At 58.5% G+C, this 20,726-nt stretch overlaps 2 protein-coding genes across 4 annotated transcripts in view; one reads left to right on the plus strand and one right to left on the minus strand.

The window, feature by feature from the left end:
- Window positions 1–3,463, plus strand: part of ITPK1 (inositol-tetrakisphosphate 1-kinase) — a 161,309-nt gene extending 157,846 nt beyond the window's left edge. The window contains exon 11 of the mRNA XM_082852870.1: window positions 1,327–3,463. Within this exon, the coding sequence (XP_082708996.1) occupies window positions 1,327–1,685 (359 nt within the window). The 3' untranslated portion in view covers window positions 1,686–3,463. The remainder of the gene's footprint in view (window positions 1–1,326) is intronic.
- Window positions 3,464–7,570: 4,107 nt separating this feature from the next.
- Window positions 7,571–20,095, minus strand: CHGA (chromogranin A; the record flags this gene model as incomplete). 3 transcript variants are annotated; one of them, XM_082835002.1, is made up of 8 exons in its annotated part: window positions 19,943–20,095; window positions 19,082–19,128; window positions 16,717–16,810; window positions 15,807–15,875; window positions 13,070–13,168; window positions 11,103–11,522; window positions 9,889–10,361; window positions 7,571–7,654 (listed from the first exon to the last, which is right to left on the minus strand). In XM_082835002.1, the coding sequence occupies exons 1-8, from the start codon at window positions 19,986–19,988 to the stop codon at window positions 7,571–7,573; spliced, it is 1,332 nt and encodes a 443-aa protein (XP_082691128.1). In that variant the 5' UTR covers window positions 19,989–20,095. The 3 variants fall into 3 exon arrangements, with proteins under 3 accessions (XP_082691128.1, XP_082691129.1, XP_082691130.1); XM_082835003.1 differs by having other exon boundaries at window positions 11,097–11,522; XM_082835004.1 differs by lacking the exon at window positions 11,103–11,522.
- Between the last annotated feature and the right edge of the window lie 631 nt (window positions 20,096–20,726).

A 20,726-nucleotide genomic window follows, 5' to 3' on the forward strand; every position in this document is an offset into this window, starting at 1 on the left:
GGGGCTGGTTACTTAACTCTGTGCCTCCATTTCCTCATCTGGAAAATGGGGACAGAGGGTTGCGATGATCAGGTGAGGGCGTGTTGAGAGGGCAAGTGCTGTGCGTGCCAGTATGTACCCAGTATGTACCCAGTTTTGTTTTTCCCCTGGGCGCCTCTGCTTGCCCCTCTCAGCCTCGGGCTCCCTCAAAACCACAGCACTGTTTGCTGGACACATAAGAGCGTGCACAGTGAGGCAGCCCCATCTGCCTGGCCCCCGGGCAGCCTTTCCTGTACGAGCTAACGCACCTGCCCAAGTCCGAACCTTCATTCTCCTGCAGCTCGTGCCAACGGCTGTGAAGACCATCCCAGAGGACGTGCGAGGGGTCGGCACCTCTCAGCACCAGGTCTGGTGTCAGCGATGGGGTCACATCCCGGGGCAGGGGGTGGTACCTGGGCCCCCTCCCGATGCAGGCACGCTGTCCCTTTTGGGGGACCTGCTTCCTGTCCCGATCACTGTTCTTGCAGCTGTGTGCCCGGTTCTCATTGCTGCAAATTGGTTCAGGCAGGCGGGGGCGGGGGCGCCCACCCCGTGTCGAATTTCTTTCGAAGCAGCTTTCAGAAGTCAGCAAAATCCTCGAGGCAGATCCGAAATTTGCTCGATGGGTGGCTCCGAGGACTGTTTGCTGACATTCGCAGTTGCATCTGTGATGGGAAACGCAGGCCCCAGGTGGGTCCCGGCGGTTTCTGTTCAGGAGATCCGGGCCCGCTTGTTAGGGAAGCCGTGTTAGTGTGGTGGCCTTGTTGGGGGGTGCGCAGAGTACGCAGCATGGCGGGCCTCCTTGCAGGTACTGATACTTTGGGGGTGAGAGGGAAATGGACTCAGTTCCAGGAGCAGCTGCTGTTGCTCAGGCCTCACCCACGTTCCAGCCCTCCCAGTCCTGCCCACAGGAGCCCCCCTTCCCCCGTCCTCAGTTTACACGCAGGGAAGCTGGAGCTGAGCCACGTGGAGGGGGAGGGGTGTTTCTGATTCAGAGCTGGAGGAGCGGGCCTTCTGTCCTGCCACCTCTGGCCACTCCACCTCCCCCGCATGATGGCATCAGACCACGTCGGGAGGGGGGTGATGAAATGAGATGCCGAAGCTGTGCTCAGCAGGGACAGGGCGCTTTCTCAGCGGCTTCTCACCCTCCGGGGGCAGCCGAATTCGAGGACTGGCCCCTCGGGGCCGCACGCACGGGGCTTGGAGTCCAGGCTGTGTGCACTCGACCAGCCCTCGTGGGCCCGGGAGCCCCTTCGCGCCCCCCGCACCCACCTGGCTCAGCTTGCTGTCTGTCTCTCCCACCCCCAGGCTACGAGGGCGTGAGCGAGTTCTTCACGGACCTCCTGAACCACATCACCACCGTGCTGCAGGGCCAGAGCGCGGCCGCGGCAGGCACGGGGGACGTGGCCCCGCTGCGGCACAGCAGGCTCCTGGCGGAGCAGGCGGGTGGCCTGGCGGCCGAGCGGACGTGCAGCGCCAGCCCCGGCTGCTGCAGCAGCATGATGGGCCAGGAGCCGCCCTGGACGGCCGAGGCCGACGTGGGCGGCGTGGGCGCGGGCAGCACCTCCAAGCTGCCGCACCAGAGACTCGGCTGCACCGCCGCCGTGTCGCCCAGCTTCCAGCAGCACTGCGTGGCCTCGCTGGCCACCAAGGCCTCCTCCCAGTAGCCACGCACGGGGCCCGGGACCCTGAGGGGCAGCGCGGGCTGCAGAACACACACACGCTGGGCGAGCAGCTCCCGACGGTGACGCTACTACTAAGAATTCCCAAGGATCTGATTCTCCTTCTCCTTCTTTTTTTTTTTAATTTTTAACCTGATTCTCTGATGTCATGATCTACATGAGGGGTGGGGGTGGGGACGGAAGAGAACCCCAAGTGGTCCAGCCTCGCGGAAGAGGGACAATCCCGCCTGATTCCTGCTGTGCAGATCTCTCCACTGAGTTTACACACGCTTGTGTTTTCAACACTAGGTCTGAATGTGAGGTGGGGTGTGCATGCGTGCGTGTGTGGGGGTGTGCGTGCGTGTGCGTGGTCGCCGTGCGTGTGTGAGTGCCCGAGCACGTCCACGTCTGTTCTTCTCAATGGCTGCTGTGGCCCAGGCCTCGGGGACCCTGGAGCAGGCCATCCCTGGTCAGGCTGTCGGCGGCTGAGCAGAGCCAGCAAACGGTTGCCCGTCTCTCTTCTCTCCAAGCCGCCACGCCAGGCCCGGCCCCGTTTCCCTTACCGCTGGCTTAAAGCCCCATCCGGTGTGCAGCTGCCCCCTCCCGAAAGCAGGAGGAGCCAGGGGAAGCAGGAGGCCCCAGCTACCATTTCCTTGTGGATTCCACGCAGGGAGTCTGGGCTGTGGTCCACCTGCTGCCCGCTCACGAAAGCAGAGGAGGAGGAGGCTTCCCTGGGAAGGCCACAGCCCTGGGTTGGCTGCCTTTCTCCACGTGCAGCTCCCTGGAGTCCACTAGGCCCGTCAGCACGTGTCCCACGCAACGGGGCCTCCTTCCCTGACCAAGCGCCACTGCTCCCTGGACCCGGGAGGAGCCTGCCTGGCTGGGAACCTCTGGGCTGATCCCGCTTGTGCCAAGGATTTGTGCTGTGACTTTGGGCCAATCATTCCAAGAGTCGCTGGGCAGTCATGACCAGGGAACTCAAGGGCAGGCTTGACGCCCTAGCCCCTACAGTGCAGCCTGTGTCTCCGTGACGTCAACCCAGATGAGCGTCTCCTTGGCATCGAGGCGATTTGGGGCTCTCCCCCCAGGCAGGAGGAGGCTGCACGTTGCTCCACACCTGCTCAGAAGGCCTGATCCACCCCTTTCACGCTCGCTGCCAGCCCCAAGCACTAAGCCAGCCAGGTGCGAGGGGGCTCGCAGCCCCAGAGGCAAGAAAGCACATTACCCGCTTCTCCTATTAGAGTCGCCCCAGCCCCTGATGGCAGCAGACAGACCACCAGCTGACCAGTCCAAGCCCGAGGTGCAGGCAGGCCGGCAGCCCCCTTTGCAGAGAAGGGGATCAGTGAGGGGCTTTGTCAGTCCTCGGGCCGTGTGACCATCCGGCGGGATGCATAGGGCCCCCTGAGCATAGCCTTGTGTCTTCTCTCATCAGTCCCTCTTGAGGAAGAGGAACAGGCCTCTGGGCCGTCCTGCGTGGTCCAGGGAGGATGGACTGAGAGCGGCCGCTGAGCTGGGCGCTCAGACACCTTCAGGCCTGGTCAGCAGGGACGTGGCGGTCGCCCACTTTGGGAAAGGAAGGGCTGGCGGGAGGGCGGCTGCCGTCAGAAGTGCCCAGCTGTCCTAGAAACCACGGGCCCTCCGACCACCGTGTTTACACGACTTGAGTGTTGAACCCTGATTATAATGTCTGTACGTCGCCTTTCCTAGCCTAACCCCAAGCGCCGGGGGAGCAGGAAAGCGTGGCCGGCCTCTTGCACTGCTTTGTCTCCAAAATAAACTACTGAAATCAAGCTGCATTTCACACGTGTTTACAAAACGTTGCTAAAAGCCTGTGCCCTCCTCCAGTCTTTTAATAAAACAGCTTTACGTTTTTGAGTAAAATTCCAGTCCTGATCGAGTCAGGACAGGTCGGGAGTGCAGGGTGACCCGGTGCCAGGCGGGGCCCCTGGCCACATCGTGTCCTGTTTAATCGATGCCTCCCCTCCAGCTCTCACACGTTAGCGTCCAGGGCCCGGATATCAAGTAACTGTTTTGCAGTGACGCGGCACTTTCCACCAGCCTCGATGCGGGTGGCCAGCAGGGTGGGGATACCGAGGGGCGGGGTTAGGCTTCATAAAGGCCCAGGAGCTGCGTGGTGGGTGGTGGGGAAGGGACTGGCCACTCTCGAGGGCATGTGCGGGCCTCTCCCCGGGCCCAGCGTCTCTGCAGGGGTGGAGGGAGCTGTGTTGGGGAGCGTAGACGGGGAGAGGGTTGCGAGCAGCAATGAGGTCTCACCAAGCGACCCCCATCCTCAGTGTCACCTGATGCACACTGACCGGGTCCCAGGACACCGGCCATGGAGTCGGTCTCCTCTTAGGTCTCCGTGTCCCTGGCCCTGGGGCTTCCGCATCAGGGGAAGACAGACCCCCTCAAGGCCCTCAGCCTTTGCGGTCTCTTCTTCCCCAGGGCTTGGTGCTGCTGCCTCTGGCCACTCTCGGCACCTTCGAGGGCCCGTGGGGAGGCCCTGCTGTGGTGTACACGTGTGGTGCCTGGAGCCGGCCCTGCTGGCATCCCGGGGGCGGTTGGGACTCTCCTCCCCAAGCTGTTTTGCCAGTTGGTGGGCCTGTTGGGGGCCGTGCCCTGCGGCACCTGGGTGGTGGTCAGTGGCTGGGGCTGCCAAAGGGCTCCAGGAACAAGTGGCGGGGCCACGTTTCGCCTGAGGCCTTGGGTAGGTTCCGAGGGTCCCTTGCAAGGTCTCTGCTCTCGGCAGCCTGGAGCAGAGGCTGCGGGCCGGGTTCTGCTTGCAGGTTGCATCATGATGTGGTTCCACGAGCACTCAGCCCCAACTGAGTATAGGAGCTGGATGTCTCCTCCCCACGGGAGCGTGGGGGGCGGGGGATTGCCCTTGGAAGCACGGGTTTGCAGCGCGGGGTGGGTCGGGCTGGACCAGAGATCCTGCAGCATCACCTGCAGGAGACGGACGCAGCTGGAGTCCCCGGCGAGTTTATATGGGGCATTGTCTGAGTTAATGCCATCAGTGAGGGAGAAAACAACCTTGAGAAAGGATTCCTCTTTACCCGGAGGACTGCCTTGTGCGCTGTATGGAAGGTTGAAGGACCCTGGCAGGAAGCCATCCTTTAAGCCAACTGGGAAGAGCAGCTGTTGTCTGCCCTGCGGCCCCTCTAGGACCGAGGGACACTGTGGCGCCCTGTCCTTGCTGGAAGACTGGTCCTCAGCTCAGGGACTCGCAGGCCGCTGGCCACACAGAACCATTGAATGGCTTCACTGGTGTCCCTGGGGTTTGCATCCGCCCTCCCCTCTCCACCCTAGAAACTGACCCTTCACCCAGCGGGATCCCCGACAGCTCGTCTCCCTTCCCGGGCCATGGCTCAAGGGCCCCTAAGCTCCAGAGACCTTGAGCGGCGTGCTGGCTGTCCTGAAGGAGCACAGCCCCTGCACGTGGCTTACCACGAGGTAGAGGAGTACATCCACCCTTGACGAAGGTTCTGGCCTCCTCGGTGAGCCTGGCCACGCCCTGATGCCGCACACAGCGCCCTGCCCGTGCCGGAGCCTGAGCGTGAGATGCTGCGGCCGAGGCCTCCAGACGGGCGGTTCTCCTGTCGGTCCTGCCCTCCGTGCGCAAGGCTGTGCCTCTGCCCCTTCTCTGCACAGCCTTGCCAGTGTGATCTTGGAATGGCCCTCCACCCACATGCTGTTTACTGGAGAGCCGACTGTTGGCATGGAAGCACCCGGGCCCTTTTCCTTCTGGTTCCGACCACCAGGCCCCACCCAGACCACCTGGGGCCTTTTCCAGAAATGGTTGCATTTCCCCTCTACTTCCAGAGCTGCCCATGACCTGGCGGCTTGGAGGGCCTGTCTCTTTCCCACAGCCAGACCAACCTCGGCTTCCAGGGCTGGCATGGATCCCACTTCTGTGAAGCTTGCTTTCTCTTCCGAAAAGCTTCTCCCACGGTGATTTCACCAAGACGTTGGCAGTTCCAGTTCCGGCGCTGACACCTGTGCTTTGTGACAAATGTTTGTTTCAATCCTGTTCACGAGCCACGTTTGCCAGAACCCCAAGCTGGCTCGTACTTAACGTGTGTGCATACGTGTATATGACGCTTATGTGAATCTATATGTACTATGTGTAACATCACGGCTTCTGTAAAAACCAGGAACCTCTGGCTCTTTTGACTTGGTTGCACTTCTGCCCCGTGTGTTTATGAAAACACAGGTGGCCCATCTCTGGGATGGGGTATCTCAGGGACAAGGTGTCCTGTGTTCTCTTTGTTTGCGAAGTGGTCTTGGTGGTGGGTGTCCTGATAGCTGACTAGTGGAATACAGTTAGTGCTGTGTTTGTTATTTCGGTCATTGTTGGGGATGGGGTGTAAACCTGCCCCTTTGAAACGTGTGAATAAACACCTTATGGCGCCAGCTCTTTGGAGGGTGTCCCTCTGTGCTTCAGGGGGTGAGAGGCGGCAGCAGCCCCCTCGCCGGACTCAGGAGAGGCCCAGACTTGCCAAGACCCCTCAAGTGACTTGTATCGCCATTGTAGTGGTTTTCTGGTCCAGGCTGTCTAGACCCTCGAATCCTCACCATGATCTGGTGAGAGGTCATAAGTATTGTCCCCATTTTATAGATGAGTCTCCAAGAGCACCAGGAATGCTTGTCCAAGCTCTACAGCTAGGCTGGGGATTCCAGGCCCACATTTTCTGGGCAGTATGTTTCTTGAAGTCAGGGCTTGTCCGGGCCATTTCTGTGTGCCCAGGCCTGCCGGGCCCATAGCAGCTGCTCACGGGTGTTTGTTGAATGACTGAATGATCGGCCCTGATATTCAGCTGGTCCACACCGGTCCAGCACACCAGCCTGTCTGTTCTGGTTGCATAATCCTGCAGCCCCCGTGGTTAAACGTTTTGGGCATCATTCCTGCCTGTGACTTCGATGAGTCATCTCACCCTGTGAGCCTCAGTTTGCTCGTTCTCAAAACTGCGACTAAGACTGCCGTGCTATAGTGAACCATTAAGTTCAAGAGCTTCAGACGCCCCAGAGTCCTGTGCACGTATCAGGTCAGAGGGGATGACAGATTTATGCCGAGGGGGCCTGGGCCTGCAGCTCAGAGGCCCAGGTCAGGAAGTCCAAAGCTGGCTGGGGCCTGTGGCCTTGGTGACAGGCACTAAACCGGGGCTTGTCAGGGCTTCCACCCAGCAGAGAGAGAACAGAGGCTGTTTTCCCAAACGGGCCCCGCCCCTGCATGGCCCAGTTCATGTGTGGCTGGGAGATAGGGGAAGAGTGTTATTTAATCCCACACATGCTTTGGGGCAGGTGTCAGCACCATTTTACAGATGAGGAAACTGCTGCTTCAAGCAGCAATGTCACTTGCCCACGATCCCCTGGCTGGAAAGTGGCCCAGAGTCACCCCAGGGGAAGTGAACCTCCCCTTGTCCTTTTGCCTGAAATCCAGTCCATCCTACCCCACTTGGAGTCAAGGCGGGGGAAGGTTCAAAGAAACAGGAAAGAGCCCAGAGCAGATTTATTTATCCTTAGATAAATTTTGTACAAGAGTATGTTAGAGTCAGGAGTTCTCAGCTTTCACCCAAAAGTCAGAAGTTATTGCAGTTGTGCCCAATGGCTCTAATGGTGGAAGGGAAACTTCGAGAAAGCTGCCCGTGTTCAGAGAGAGGAAAATTGTTTAAAGTCAGGGGTCCGCCCTGCGGGGGCCACACTGGGGCAGGGGTCAAGAACAGGAGGAAAGGAGCGTAGGGGCAACAGGGTGGCTTGGGCTGGGGCAGGTTGGGGGCGGCCTCCCTACCGGAAGCAGCGCCCGGGCCATCTGGCCAAGACCTGCAAAGGGGACAACAGAGCCAGGACCACAGGGTGCCTCGGGGCGCTGGCTGGTGGGGCCAGCCGGCGCCTCAGCCCCGCCGCAGCCCCTGCAGCTCGTGGGCCACCTTCTCCAGCTCCGCCTCGATGGCCGACAGGCTCTCCAGCTCCTGGTCCTAGGAGAGAATGTGAAGAGTCCCACGGGGACTGGCCCAGGGAGCCTGTGCCAGCAGCATGGGGCGTGCAGACAGACTGGTTGTGCCCGGGTTAGCTGTGTGGCCTTGGACAGGTGGCTTTGCCTTTCTGGGTCTCGAGGGCCTCATCTGTTCCATGGGGACAGTGATGCCACCCTGCGGGGCTGCTCTGAGAGGCACGGGGCGCAGAAATGTGCCCTGGTGGACGCAGGCCCACTGCCTCCTGAATGGCTCTGGGCAGGCACGTGGAAAACGAAGCCTCCGGTGCCCTTCAGAGCGCCTTCCAGTGCCCCGACCCCAAGGCCTAGACTGTGACGATGGCTTCCTGGGTGAGGCCGTGCCTGGGTTTCCTGTCTGCCATGGGCCTTCCTACCTGAGGGGTCAGCAGTCTGTGGCCCAGGTTTCAGGACGTGAGACCTGCCTAGGGCTGCGCTTGTATCCTCAGTCCCAGTCACTGGGTGCCCAAGCTCCAGCTGCCAGGGTGGTCCAGGGCAGCAGGGGACCCTCTGGGACTGACACCCAGAGAGCATGCCCTCAGACTCTGAGCAGGGGTCAGGGAAGGCCACGCCCCAGCTTTGACCGGAGAGGGGTGGTCTTCCTGGGGTCCCTGCCTGATGCCAAGCAGAGGGCACCCACCTGGGGCCCAGTCAGAGTAGATGGATGATGGTTGCCATGGAACCAGGGACCCCAGAGGCCCCCATCTTGGAGTAGCCCCCGGGCAGGAGTTCTGTAATTCTGGGGCTGTTTCTAAGATCTTTGGGCTGAGTGGATGGGGCCCTGCTCCGTCCTGTCCACAGGACTCAGGGGTCCCCGTTTCTCCGCCCTGTAGTCCAAGGCTCTCTCTACCTGTGGAGAAGGGAAGCTGGAGGGTGCCCCAAGGCACCTGGCTCTGTCCAGCTTCTGTGGGTGGGGAAGGCAACAATCAAAGGTGCCCAGCCTTGGGGAGGGGTAGGGGGCAGGCTGCTGCTTCCTGGAGCCCCGTCCCCTCAGTCCTTGGAGACATAGGCAGGTGACCTCTCAGCGCCAGCTCCCAAGAAGGAGGCTTCTTCCTCTCAGGCTGCTGGGACCCTGGTCCCAGGCCCAGGGAGTGGCTCGGGGACCCAAGGAAGGGACCACATCCTCTTCTGGCTGGGCAGAGAAGGGCACTGGGGCCAGAGCCTTGAACATGTCCCACCCCCATAAGGCCCCGATTCCCACCTGGGCACTGAGGCCTGAAGACCCCCCAAGGCCTCCTCCAGCCCCAAGGTGGTGTCGCCAGCCTGCCCCAAAGTCCCATCCCATCCCCTCCTATGGGACCATGTCCCTGCACCCCACTGAGCTTCCCAAGCAGCCCTGGGCATGGCCAGGTTTTCAGAGCTCGCGTGCGTTCTGATCATGATAATGAGGTGAGCAGAAAGGACTTCTTACCCCCTTTTCACAAATGGGGGAACCGATGAGGCTCAGAGAAGGGGAGTGACTGGCCCAAGGTCACCCAGCTAGGAGGCAGGACCCAGGTCTTCTGGCACAGGTCCGTGCCTTCCCCACCCATCACCACCAGGCCCTGAGGTCCAGCCGGCCCTGCCCCTGCTGCCTTCGCCATTGGGGTGGGAGGCAGGGCCTGAACCTGGGAGGAGGGTGTGGTTGGGCTGCACGGGGGCCAGGAGAGGACATGGCTGGAGCAACAGTAGGGCCTTCCCAGGATGCCTCCAGTGTCCCCTCCTGCCGTGCCCTCCCAGCTCTCAAGGCCAATGCTGCCCTGAGCCTGGATCCCCCAGGCAGCAAGTAGCCCTCCCCAGGCCAGTCCCTGCCAGGTCTTTTTAGTTTCCAAGCTCTCTCCATCCAAAGCTCCAAGCTCCACCAGTCGGTCACTCCCTTGTCCTGCTCCCAAGCCTGCAGAGGCTCCCTATTGCCTTCAGGACAAAGTCCCTGCCCAGCACCTCTGGGAACAGGCTTGACTCACCAGCTCTCCAGCTTCTGTCTCCTGTCCGCCAGCTTTCCTGGGTGCCCCCCTCCATGAGCTGGGGTTCACTTGCCCCCCTGACTGACACACCCTTTCCCCTGTCCCTTCCCAGCTTCCCAAGAGCCCCCTGTCTGAGTGCCCCCTCCAGTCCCAGACTCCAAGGGGGACAGTGTCCCCTCAGTGGTGCAGGGGCCACATGTCTGGTTGCAGCTGACCCCCAGCTGGGCCCATGCTCCCGGGGCCTGGCCCAGGGCCGGCTCCCCCCGCCCATACCAACCTCTGGTCTGCGGTTGGCGCTGCCCTCCTCCTCTTTCTTCTCCTCCGGGTAGCCACGCACCGGTAGGGGCAGGCCCGCCTCGACGCTGTCCTCCCGGGAGGATGGCCTCCAGCCTCGTGGCAGCTGCAGCCCAGGACCGCTGAAGTCGTAGCCCCGGGCCCGGAAGGAGAGCTTCATGGCCCGGTCAGGGTCCTCCGCCGCCGCCTCCCCCTGCGGCCGCCTCTCGGCGGTCAGCTCCTTGTCCAGCTGGTCCATCGCGCTCCGTCGCTTGGCATCCTCCCACTCCTTGGAGAGCCGCCCCTCCCCCTTCTGCTCCGGCTGCGCGCTCTTCCCGCCCCGGAAGGGGCCTTGCGGGGCCCCTGCCGTCGCCTCCTCCTGCAGGCAATGGTCCCGCTCCCCCTTCCCCTTGGGGGACGGCGCCTCCTCAGCCCCAGTCTTCCCGGCTCCATCCACAGCCAGAGCCTCGGGCCAACCTGGAGCAGGCGGTGGACAAGAGCAGGGGAATGAGGGAGGCACCGCCACTTTCCCCGGTCCCTGCCACTCCCCGGGGCCTCTCTGTGGCCACGGTTGGGACCACAGACCCCGTAGGCGGGGTCCAGCTCAGCCCCTCACAACGGATTCCATTGGGAGGGAAAAGCCATCTTGACACCGTGCTTTACAAGACCCGCTAAAGCTCTGAGGGGTGGGTTGGCCAGAGTCTGCCTCTTCCTTCGGCCCTCTCACCCCAGAAGCCCTGACCCGGGGATCACCCACCTGGGGAGGGAGGGAAGACCCTGACCAGGGCCTCACGAGGAGCCAGGGGCTTTCCTAAACCCTGGGTGAAGCTAACAGTGTCCCCAGACCAGCCTGTTGCCACCTGTAATGCTGTCCCTCTGTTCCCAAAGCCCACCCACCCACGCTGCAAAGTCCCTCTCCCTTCCGGGGATGGGGTGGGGGTGCTGGGGAGGGGCTATATGGAACAGTGGGAGATGCAGGGTTTTGGAGTCAGACGAGCCTGGGTTGGAATCTCAGCTTTTACACAAATTAGCTGTGTGACCATGGGCAAATTACTTAACCTCTCTGAGCCTTGGTTTCCCATCAGGCAAATGGAGATAATACCTACCTTTCAGTGTTGTTGTGAAGGTGGAATGAGATTGTGGGTGAGGCCCCCCTCCGTCCCATCCCCCTCTCCCCAATACATTTGTTGGTGTCTCAGACGTCATACATACTCTCACCCCCCTGCATCTCCTTGTAGCCGAGGCTCGGGTGGGGGTTAAGTGCTGCGGTGGGGGCGCTTTCTTCCTCCGGGACAGCCTCCTCTCCAGCCTCGGCCTCCTCTTCTCTCTTTGCCTGCTGCCCTTGCTCGGCACTCAGGCCCTTCTCTCTGCCCACTGGACCCTGGGAGGGGCCCTCGCTGTCCTCCTCGGCCTGTGGGCCTGGGTGTTTCTGGCTGGAGAGGCTGGCTAGGGGGTGGGTATTGGAGGAGGCCTCCTCCTCCCCTGGGGCCTGGTTGTCCTCCTCAGCCTTGGACCCCTGCCCAAGCTCCGGGGCGGCCTGAGGCCTGGGTCCATCCGCATCTTCACCATTCCTCTCCATCTCTTTAGAATCTCCTCTTTTTTCCATAGCATCGTTGGAGGACGCCTCTTCTGTCCCCTCTACAGAAACAACAGAGCAAAGTCAGGCCCTGAGGACCAGGCTGCATGTGGGATCTCCCCAGAGACCAATTTCATATCTTAGCCACTGTATCTCTTGGCTTCCAGTAAGCCCAGCCCAAGACACCCATGAGAGAATCAGGGTTGCCCTCTCCATGTCTAGGTTTGACCTGAGCGCAACTGGATTATGTTTCTTTCTCTGTAATTCTACCTCTCGAAGCAAGATGTGATTTTTTTTTTCTAAAAAGACCTTGAAAATGACCCCAGAAGATAGAGCCTTGAATTTAAAATTAAGACAGCAGTTGAATTGCTGTGTGATCTTGGGCAAGTTCCCTAACCTCTCTGTATAAGAGGCACCATTACTGCAACTTCATTCTCCCCTCTGTGCAGGTATTCTGTCTTGAGCATCCTGTGAAAGTGCTCAATTCCTCAATGTTTGTCAGGTTTCATTAAAAGGTATTTTCTTGTAGCTGCTTTGAAGACAGCCTTCTAACTGGTAAAAATCCCTCCCACTGCTAGAATGATCACTGTGGAACAAGACACTACCAAGTACATTCCATCATTTGACTCCAGGACTCCAGGTGGAAAAGCTCCCATGCCCATTTGACAGAAACTCAAACCGATTCTCAGAAAGGTAAGGTGGCCTGTCTGTGCTCACAGTCAGCAGTGCTGAGCCTCGAACCCGAGCTTCCAAATGCCAAGTACCGGGTGCTCTTTGCACTGACATGTGGCTGCCACCCCCATTAATGCTACACTATTCCCCTCCTACAGCCCATGGCAGACATCTAGAGTCAACCAGACACTCATTTCCATGGAGCCAACATGTGGGAGTCCCTGCTGTGCCCCAAGCAGCCACTAGGGTGACAGCCCTGGCCAATGCAAGGGCACCTCGGCCACACCAGCAGGCTTCCCCTCTCAGCCCCGACAGAAGACCACTGAGATCCCCGCTCTTAGGGACTGGCCCTATTCACTCACCTTCCACATGCAAAGAGCAGGGCTGCAGGGGCAAGTGTGTGGCTGTTTCTAGGCAGAAAGGTGAGTAACAGAGCATCCCCTTGACCTAAGCCATGATCCGTGACCCCTGAAAGCTCTCTGGTTTCAAGAAAGATGATCCAGGTTCATTTAGTGTTTCAAACCTACCCCTCTGGGATCCTGCTGCCACTAGGCTATGCTAAGGCCCACTAATTCCCAGGAGGGCAGGCGCTGGGGGTGGGGACCCTGTTGCGGTGGCCACTGGGAAGAGTCGAAGCTGCCCATCCGCCAGGCCAGAGACTTCCTGCCCGAGAGTGTCAGTCCCTGAAGTGGGCAGACGGGACGATCAAGGGCTTTGGAGGGAGACAGACCCAGAGTCACATCTCCAATTATGTCTTGGGAAGGTACTTCAACCTCCCTGGGACTCAGTTTCCCCATTTGTAAAGAGAAGGAAATACGAGCTACCTTACAGGGCCTAAAGGAGGGGCTGCTGACTCCCAGGAACCCTCGATCTATCATAACTGCTGTTATTTTCATCCTCCCTCCCCTGGTCCCTGGCCAGCCTGGTCGGCACTGACCCTTCAGCTCGGCCTGGTCATTCTGCTTCTCAAGAACCTCTGAGAGTTCATCCTCGTAGCTGCTGTGTTTCTTCTGCTGATGCGCCCTCTCCTTGGCCCCTGTATGAAAAACGGAGAAAAAAGTCCCATTTGGTCTGAGCTCCACATGTTTGTCTGTGAGAGGGAAGGCCTCTGTTTCCTCATCTGTAAAGTGGGCACATCATGTTCTGGGCTTGCCCAGTGAGAGACTGAGGGGGTAGGAGCTGGTGGGGGGTGGTAGGGCTGGCCGCCCCCTCCTGGCCCCATCACCTCTCCAGACTCCATTTCTCACCTAAAACTAAGAACAAGCCCTGCCTGCTGGCTCATGGAGCAATAAAGACGCAGATGGAGCAGATGGTCCCGGAGTGGAGGGCCCTCAGGACCTGGCTGGCAGCTAGGGGGCCCTGCAGCAAGAGGCGAGAGTGACTGCTTGTCCCCTCATGGGGGCTCTTGATTCAGGCAACCCCTGTTCCCCCGGACCCCATAAGCCCCGGCTGAGCTCTTGTCTGCATCCAAGCCCAGGGTCAGCACCAGAGACCCTTCTCCCTGCATCAGCCCCTGCATCAGGCTATGCTGTCTGCTCTGTCTCCACCCATCCCTGGTTCTTGATGGTGGCCCGGGCCAGGCCAACTCTGCAGCTGGTGGTGATTTTTTCCCATGATGAGAATTTCTGGGGTGGCCAGAGCAGGCTGACATGGGGGCTGTGGGCCGGGGGTACGTCCAGATCTGGCCCCCGGCCGACTGGGGTCCACACTTCTTGGTTAATTCCTTGCTCTGTGACCTTGGGTGACTTGGGCGATCCAAGACCTGGTTGGTCATCTATAAAACAGGGTTGCTGCATGGTAAATGCTAGGATAGAGGTGTGCAGAAGACATGAGAGTGCAGAAGAGGGAGTGGGTGGATGAGTGGATGTATGGATAGATGGATGGATGGATGGACAGACAGACATATAGATCTATCCCATACTCTTTTTTTTTTTTTTGCGGTACGCAGGCCTCTCACTGTTGTGGCCCCTCCTGTTGCGGAGCGCAGGCTCTGGACGCGCAGGCTCAGTGGCCATGGCTCACGGGCCCAGCCGCTCCGTGGCATGTGGGATCTTCCTGGACTGGGGCACGAACCCGTGTCCCCTGCATCGGCAGGCGGACTCTCAACCACTGCGCCACCAGGGAAGCCCTATCCCATACGCTTTTTTTTTTTTTTTTTTAAAGTTTTAAAGTCTTTATTGAATTTGTTACAATATTGCTTCTGTTTTATGTTTTGGTTTTTTGGCCATGAGGTATGTGGGATCTTAGCTCCCCGACCAGGGATCGAACCCACACCCCCTGCATTGGAAGGCAGATTCTTAACCACTGGACCGCCAGGGAAGTCCCCCCATACGCTTTTACTAGAAAATAATAATGTACCTTTATACTGAACACTGTTTATATTAGACACACACACACATATGTGTGTGTATGTGTGTAAACAGATGTTTCAGGACACATTCCCTATAGTAGTCTCCATTGACATTATATTTAATTATTTAAATGCAGTAAGTCAGTCACTCAATACTTAATTTAAAAATTATCATACTGCACTCCTAGCAACGATATGCAGTGGATGTTGTCTTCCAGGAGGACGAGCGAGTGAGAGAAAGAATGGCGTGCTAACTTGGGGAGGGTCTCAGGGAGCCCTCCTGCTGTGGTTATTTTCACTTGCCACCTCCCCAGATCCCTCTCCATTCTCACACATGGCCCAGTCTGCCCCAGAAGCCTCAGAGTGGGGGCCTTCCCTGAGCCCCAGCAGCCTTCATGCCCTCCACCCTACCCCATCCAAGACACAAGCCCAGCCTTAAAGATGGGCCCTCACTTTCTTTGGAGGGAGACGCAAGATTCATGCTTGAGGGCCATTCTCAGGGAGAGGCACAAGGGTGCCTATGGCCCTGCCCCAAATAAAAGCCACTTCCCACAGGGAGTCAGCCTGGGGCAGATGCAGGGCCAGAACCCATTGTTTCCAATTTGCCAGGGAGGCCTCTGTGCCTCACATGAACCCAAGATGGAGCCTGGGGCTGGGCAGAGCAGCTAACTCTGTGGGATGACATCAGCCTAACCCTCCTTCCCAGCATCCTATCCAGGCTCTGCTTGAACATCCTCAGTGACAAGGAGCTCACTACCTCACAAAATCACTCCATTCCCATGAGCATCAGTAGATTTTCTTAACCTCTTGGAGAAAGCCATGTCTCGCTCTGAAAGCACACTGAAAGTCTGGTCTGTGTTTTGGGGCAAGCAAGACCCTGCTTCTCCCATCTCCCCCTTGAGCAGAAGCTCACGAGGGCAAAGGGGCCCCTCCTCTCTCCTGGACACCAATTTTCATTTCTGTTAACAGAGAAAAGGGATCCTCTCTGCAACCTAGTCTTGAAAGTGTCCCCTCTAGTGTCCCCTCTAAAGTGGCTGAACTCCAGAGACCATGGGGTATTAGAAGAGCTGCATCTGGTCTTGGGATGTCCTTAACTTACTGTGTGACCTTGGACCAGTCACTCAACCTCTCTGGGCCTTGGTCTCTTTAATTACATTAATTATAGACCGGACCAGGTGGCACAGAGGACCCCACCTTGCCACCCTATAATTGAAAGGCAATAACTGGGTATCAGAAACAAGACCTTGCTCAACCTTCCACCGTGATTTTCTGACTCTCGGTTACTGGAATTTACTCAGATTCGCGTGCAGCGGTTGGAAAATACCTTGGAGAGCGAGGTCTTGGAGCTCTTTCAGCAAATTCTGATGTCGCAGGATTGAGAGGATCCGTTCATCTGCAGTGAAAAAGAGTCGTTACGGGTGGTTTCCAGAGAACAGCCCAGAAAGAGATTGCCATCAATATTTTCAGCTGAGCACAAGGAATTTATTCTGGAAACTCAAAACCTGGGTGGTAGCAGCAAGATTGGGTCTTGAGATAACGCTTCTGAAATGACCTCCCTTCCAAGGTATCTCTCCATCTGCTATTATATCAGAAAGGTCAGCCACATTCCCTGCACCCAGACCTTCGCCAAGAGATGGCAGCCCCTGAGGTGACGCAGGGGTGTCTCTAAGCACAACATGTTCTCTCATCTCCATGCCTTTGCCCGTGTTGTCCACGCCACCCGGGGTGCTCTTTCTTCATTTTTCTACTTACTGATTTTCAACTTTTATCTTAAAGCCCAACCCCAACGCTAATGTTGGATCTATCCAACATTGACTGCCTGCTTGGAAAGCTTTGTCCTTCTCATGCCCACCCACCCACAGTGTTCTTTTATTCATCGTACATCTAGAGGGTATCCACCGGGTGCCAGGGGTTGTTCTCGGCACTGGGGATAAAGCACACAAAGCCTTGTCCACAGGGACCTCACATTCTGGCGGCTTGCTGTTCCAGCCCTGGTTTCATTCTGCCCAGGATTCTGGTTAATTGTGTTCATATCTGTCCCTTCCGCTAGTCTGTAAGCTCTGGGCTCACAGGGGCTGTAAGCCCTTCATCGCTCTATTCCACCCTGCACAGGCCTGGCTGAGGCAGGCACTTGGTCAGTGACTACTGAATGAATTCCATCCGAAACCACACACCCATGTCCTTGCCCCCCAGCCCAGCAGGCAGCAGCCCCTCACCCCAAGCCTGGCCCATACCTCCTCGGAGTGTCTCGAAACACTCCTGGCTGACAGGCATGGGGCTGGGCTTGGAGAGCGTGTCAGAAATGACCTCCACGATGCACTTCATCACCTGGGAAGAGATTGGGGCAGGTTGGGGCTGCTTTGGGCATGGGGCTCAGTTCCCTGAAGTTCCAGGGTAAATTTCTACGGAGGACATAAGGACATTCTCTTGTGTCTTTAGGAGTCCATGGACACCTAGCTCAGGGGCACAGCTCTGCTTTCTTAGCTACATAGTAACAGCAATAGTAATAATTAAAAACAAACCCAAAAAACCTTACACAGTGCTTACCAAGTGCCAGGCACCCCAATCACCAGGCCGGCAGGAGCCCCTCTAAGGTGAGGGTGGGTAACCTGTACCCTCCCATCCCAAGGGTTTCTCTGAAGATGGGGAAACTGCTCCTGGGCATTAGAGGTGTGTCTTGCAAAAGTACTTTAGACTTGCAGATGCCCAAAAGGTCAGCTAGCTCCAGGAGGCCTTTCTGGACCACCCAGTGGAGAACAGAGACCTTTCCTGGCTCTACCCTGTCTGGAAACAAGACTTGGAAAACTCTCTCTAGATATCCATGGTGTTGTCACATGCAGGGAGTGACAGCCTCACAGTCTGGCTCCATAGTCACCCACCAGGTGAATCCCCTGGCTGGATGTGGGCACACATCCACCTGCTACGTCTGGGTGTCCATCCCAGTCTCTGAAAGTCTTGTCTAGTGGCCAGCAAGGTGCTCTGGATAATCAGGCAGCCAATAAGTGAATGATATCTGAAGATGGTGCCAACTGTAGTGTGATATCCTAGCTGTGTGATCTTGGGCAAGTGACTTGACCTCTCTGAGCCTCAATTTCCTCATCTGTAAAATGGGAGTGAGAAGACCTTCCCAACTCCCCTCCCAGGGTGATGAGGCACAGATGGGAAAATACTCTATAAAGTGCCACACACACCCAGGGAGGGAATCGCGACTCCCAACCTGCTTCAGCTGCCTGGAGTTGGGCAGAGGAGCAGGAGGTGTCAGACACGCAACAGGCAACACTGGTGGGGAGTCGGGGGGTGGAAGGCTGTGTCTACGGGATGCCAAGGCAGCCCATCCAAAGATCCAGGATGGCAAACCGGCAAACAGGCTCTACGGTAGCCATGGCATCCTAGGTTAAAACCTGCAGGTCTTCACCAGCTGCTCCGGTGTCTCTGACCCCAGGCTGCTGAATACAAAGTGTGTCCCATAAGGGACCTGGCAGGGAGGAGCTTATAGCCTGCACCCTGTATCTCCCTGCAACCGAAAGTCTTGCACTGGGGAAATCAGGTAACCACCAGTCCATGAGGACAGATTCTGGGAGAGAGGAATTGGTTATGGGTCCCAAGAGTGATGGGGAGGTCAGGGAAGGAAGCTCTAGGAATAAAAATGCTTATTTACCGAGGACCAACTATGTGCCAGGTACTTCACATGATTCCAATTCCTTACAACTCCCCTCAAAGGAAATATTATTATAGACAGGAAAAGGGGAAGCTCAGAAAAGTTAAGGAATCTTCCCAACATCACACAGCTACAATGAGTGGTATAGGTTTAAATTGAGGGCTGTCTGTAACTAATGAATAGGAAATGAGCAACCTGAGGTTGAAATCTCTTTGACGTTTTGGGTTTCAACTACAGCCTCTCTGGAATAGAAGAAAACAGCTCCTGAAAAGGCAGGGAGTAGAAATTTCTCTGACTCCCAAGTGGAGGTATCTGTGAACATCAGAGACTGGAAAAACAGCCCCAACTCAGACATGAATGAATTTCGAGTATACACCCAACAAGAGTGTCTTTTGCTGGCCACAGAAGCCCCCATCAGTGTCTTCTAAGGCCCTTTCCTGGGTGACCTCCACCAGCAGCCCCAACTGGCTGGGACCCTCGGTGCAGGAGCCATGATCAAGAGTGTTCTCACTGTGGCCCTTTGGGAGAGCCAGCCAGGGCTTTAGTGACTGGGGGACGGGGCGGGTGTGTTGCTGGCAGGGCTCTGGGGAAGAGCAAAGCGGGAGGCCGGAGCCAGGCAGACGACTGTTCCCGCAGGTCGGTGGACAACCACAGCCTCAGAGAAGTCACCCCCGCCAGCCCGTGGTGGGCCTGTGAGATTCGGAGTGTTCAAGACAGGGGGCCTGGCACCTGGGCCCCGCGGGTAAGACACAGGCCCCATCGGGCTGCACACCCAACTCAGAGGAGGCGGGGGAAGGCCCCACAGGAGGAGTACAGGGAAATCTAGCAGACTTTGATGTCTTCTTTCGGCGAAGCCGTCCCCAGGCTCAGCAGCCGCAGTGCTGGCTCTTGGCTTTATGCTCCTGGCCCCCATGCCGGGGCATCCCCGCACCCCTTCTTACCTCAGTGTCCCCTTTATTTATAGGGCTGTTCACAGGGAGGGCAATGACTAGGAAGAAAAAGAGAGAGCTGGGGTCACTCCTCTGCTCCGAGGGGAGAACACGGTCCTTCCAGACTGGTTCCATCAGGCGCGCTCCCTCTTAAGACCACCTCCACCCAAATGAGATGCTGAACTGATTTTATTTCCCTTCCCCAGCTGCTGCCCCCCCCCCCCACCCCGGAGGTGGCTCCCAGAGGCTGCACTGAGAGCCCTAACCCTTCCCCTTGGGAAAGCTCGTGCTCTGGACGGGGTGTGTGAGCTGAAAGCAAGAGCTGTGCAAACAGGCCAATGGCTGAGTGGGATCGGGCTGGGGGAGGATGAGGGAGAGGCAGAGAGACCCCAGAGGTGACAGAAAAGAGGGTGAGGGGAGCGGAAGAGATGGAAGAGGAGGACTGTGACGGGGGATGGGAGAGGTAGAAGTCAAGGGTAGACAGACGGGGGCAGAGGGAGGATGCAGGGGGAGGCAGGCGAGTGGGGAGCCCGCAGCGGTCCTCCCATCTACCCCGATGACCTTGGTCGGCCACGACGCAGAGCCGGCGCCGGCCCTGAAGCAGCCCAGACACGGGGTGGGGACGTCAGGGGACCCTGCCCCGCGGGGTCGGGAGTCCGAGTCAGAGTCAGGCCTGCGGGATCAGCTCCCGGGCCCCTTTGCGGGGTCGGGTGGGAGGCGAGGCGCTGTCCGTGGCGCTGAAAACTCGCCGCGCCGGAGGGAAGGCATGGAGGAGCGCGCGGCGCCGCGCGGTGCCCGGACCTCAGGGCAGGCAGGGCAGGAGCAGGCAGGGGCGCCCGGGACCCTCTCCCCCAAGGCCCCGCGCTCGCTCACCTTGCCCGGCGCAGAGTAGAAGCGCTAGGACCGCTGCGGAGCGCATGGCGAACCCGGGGCGCCGAGCAGCTGGCGGTCTGGGGCCGGGCGCGGCGCGCACTGGGGCGAGGGGTGGCTGGACTGGCCGCTCCGGGCGGCCTCGGCGACACAGGCGCGGGGATGGGGGTCGCAAGGTCTCTGTGTGCGTCCGCCTGTCGATCCGCCCACCGCCTTTCCCGTCTGGGCTCGGGCACTGCAGCAGTGGCACCCTCGCGCCCCACTTATATACACCCCGGACCCCGGAAATGACGTCATAGGACCCGCCCCTACCCTCCGGGGGTCTGGCCGCAGTTCGCAGCACCCCCAGCCTCACGGCTGTTGCCGATGGCCACCGCCTCACACAGCTCTTGGGCGAGGCAGCGAGGCGGATATCTGGCTTCCAGGAGGCGGCACGGGGGACTCAGCGGATCGTCCAACCCTCGACAGCTCCACCGACTTGCTGTGTGTCCGTGGGCAAGTCACCTCCAGTCTCTGGACCTCGTGGGCCGCCGAAGTGCGCTGAGGTCCTGCCAATTCTAGCGCACCACTCCTTGCTCCTGAGGGCCCCCTCCTGAGGGGGTCTTGCTTCCTCGATCCCACTGGCTGGAGGCATGCTCACCATTCAGGGCTCCCTCAAATATCTAGGAGGCCGTCTAGAGGTCCCCAGCCCCTTGTCTGAATCAGGCCTCTCTCTCTGGCAACCCAGTTTTGTGCTTTCACGATTTCTAATATGCATTTATTTATTTGAATAACGTTTAGTCTTCAT

Source organism: Leucopleurus acutus (assembly GCF_964270905.1).
Source record: "Leucopleurus acutus genome assembly, chromosome: 1".
NCBI classification, from domain to species: Eukaryota; Metazoa; Chordata; class Mammalia; order Artiodactyla; family Delphinidae; genus Leucopleurus; species Leucopleurus acutus.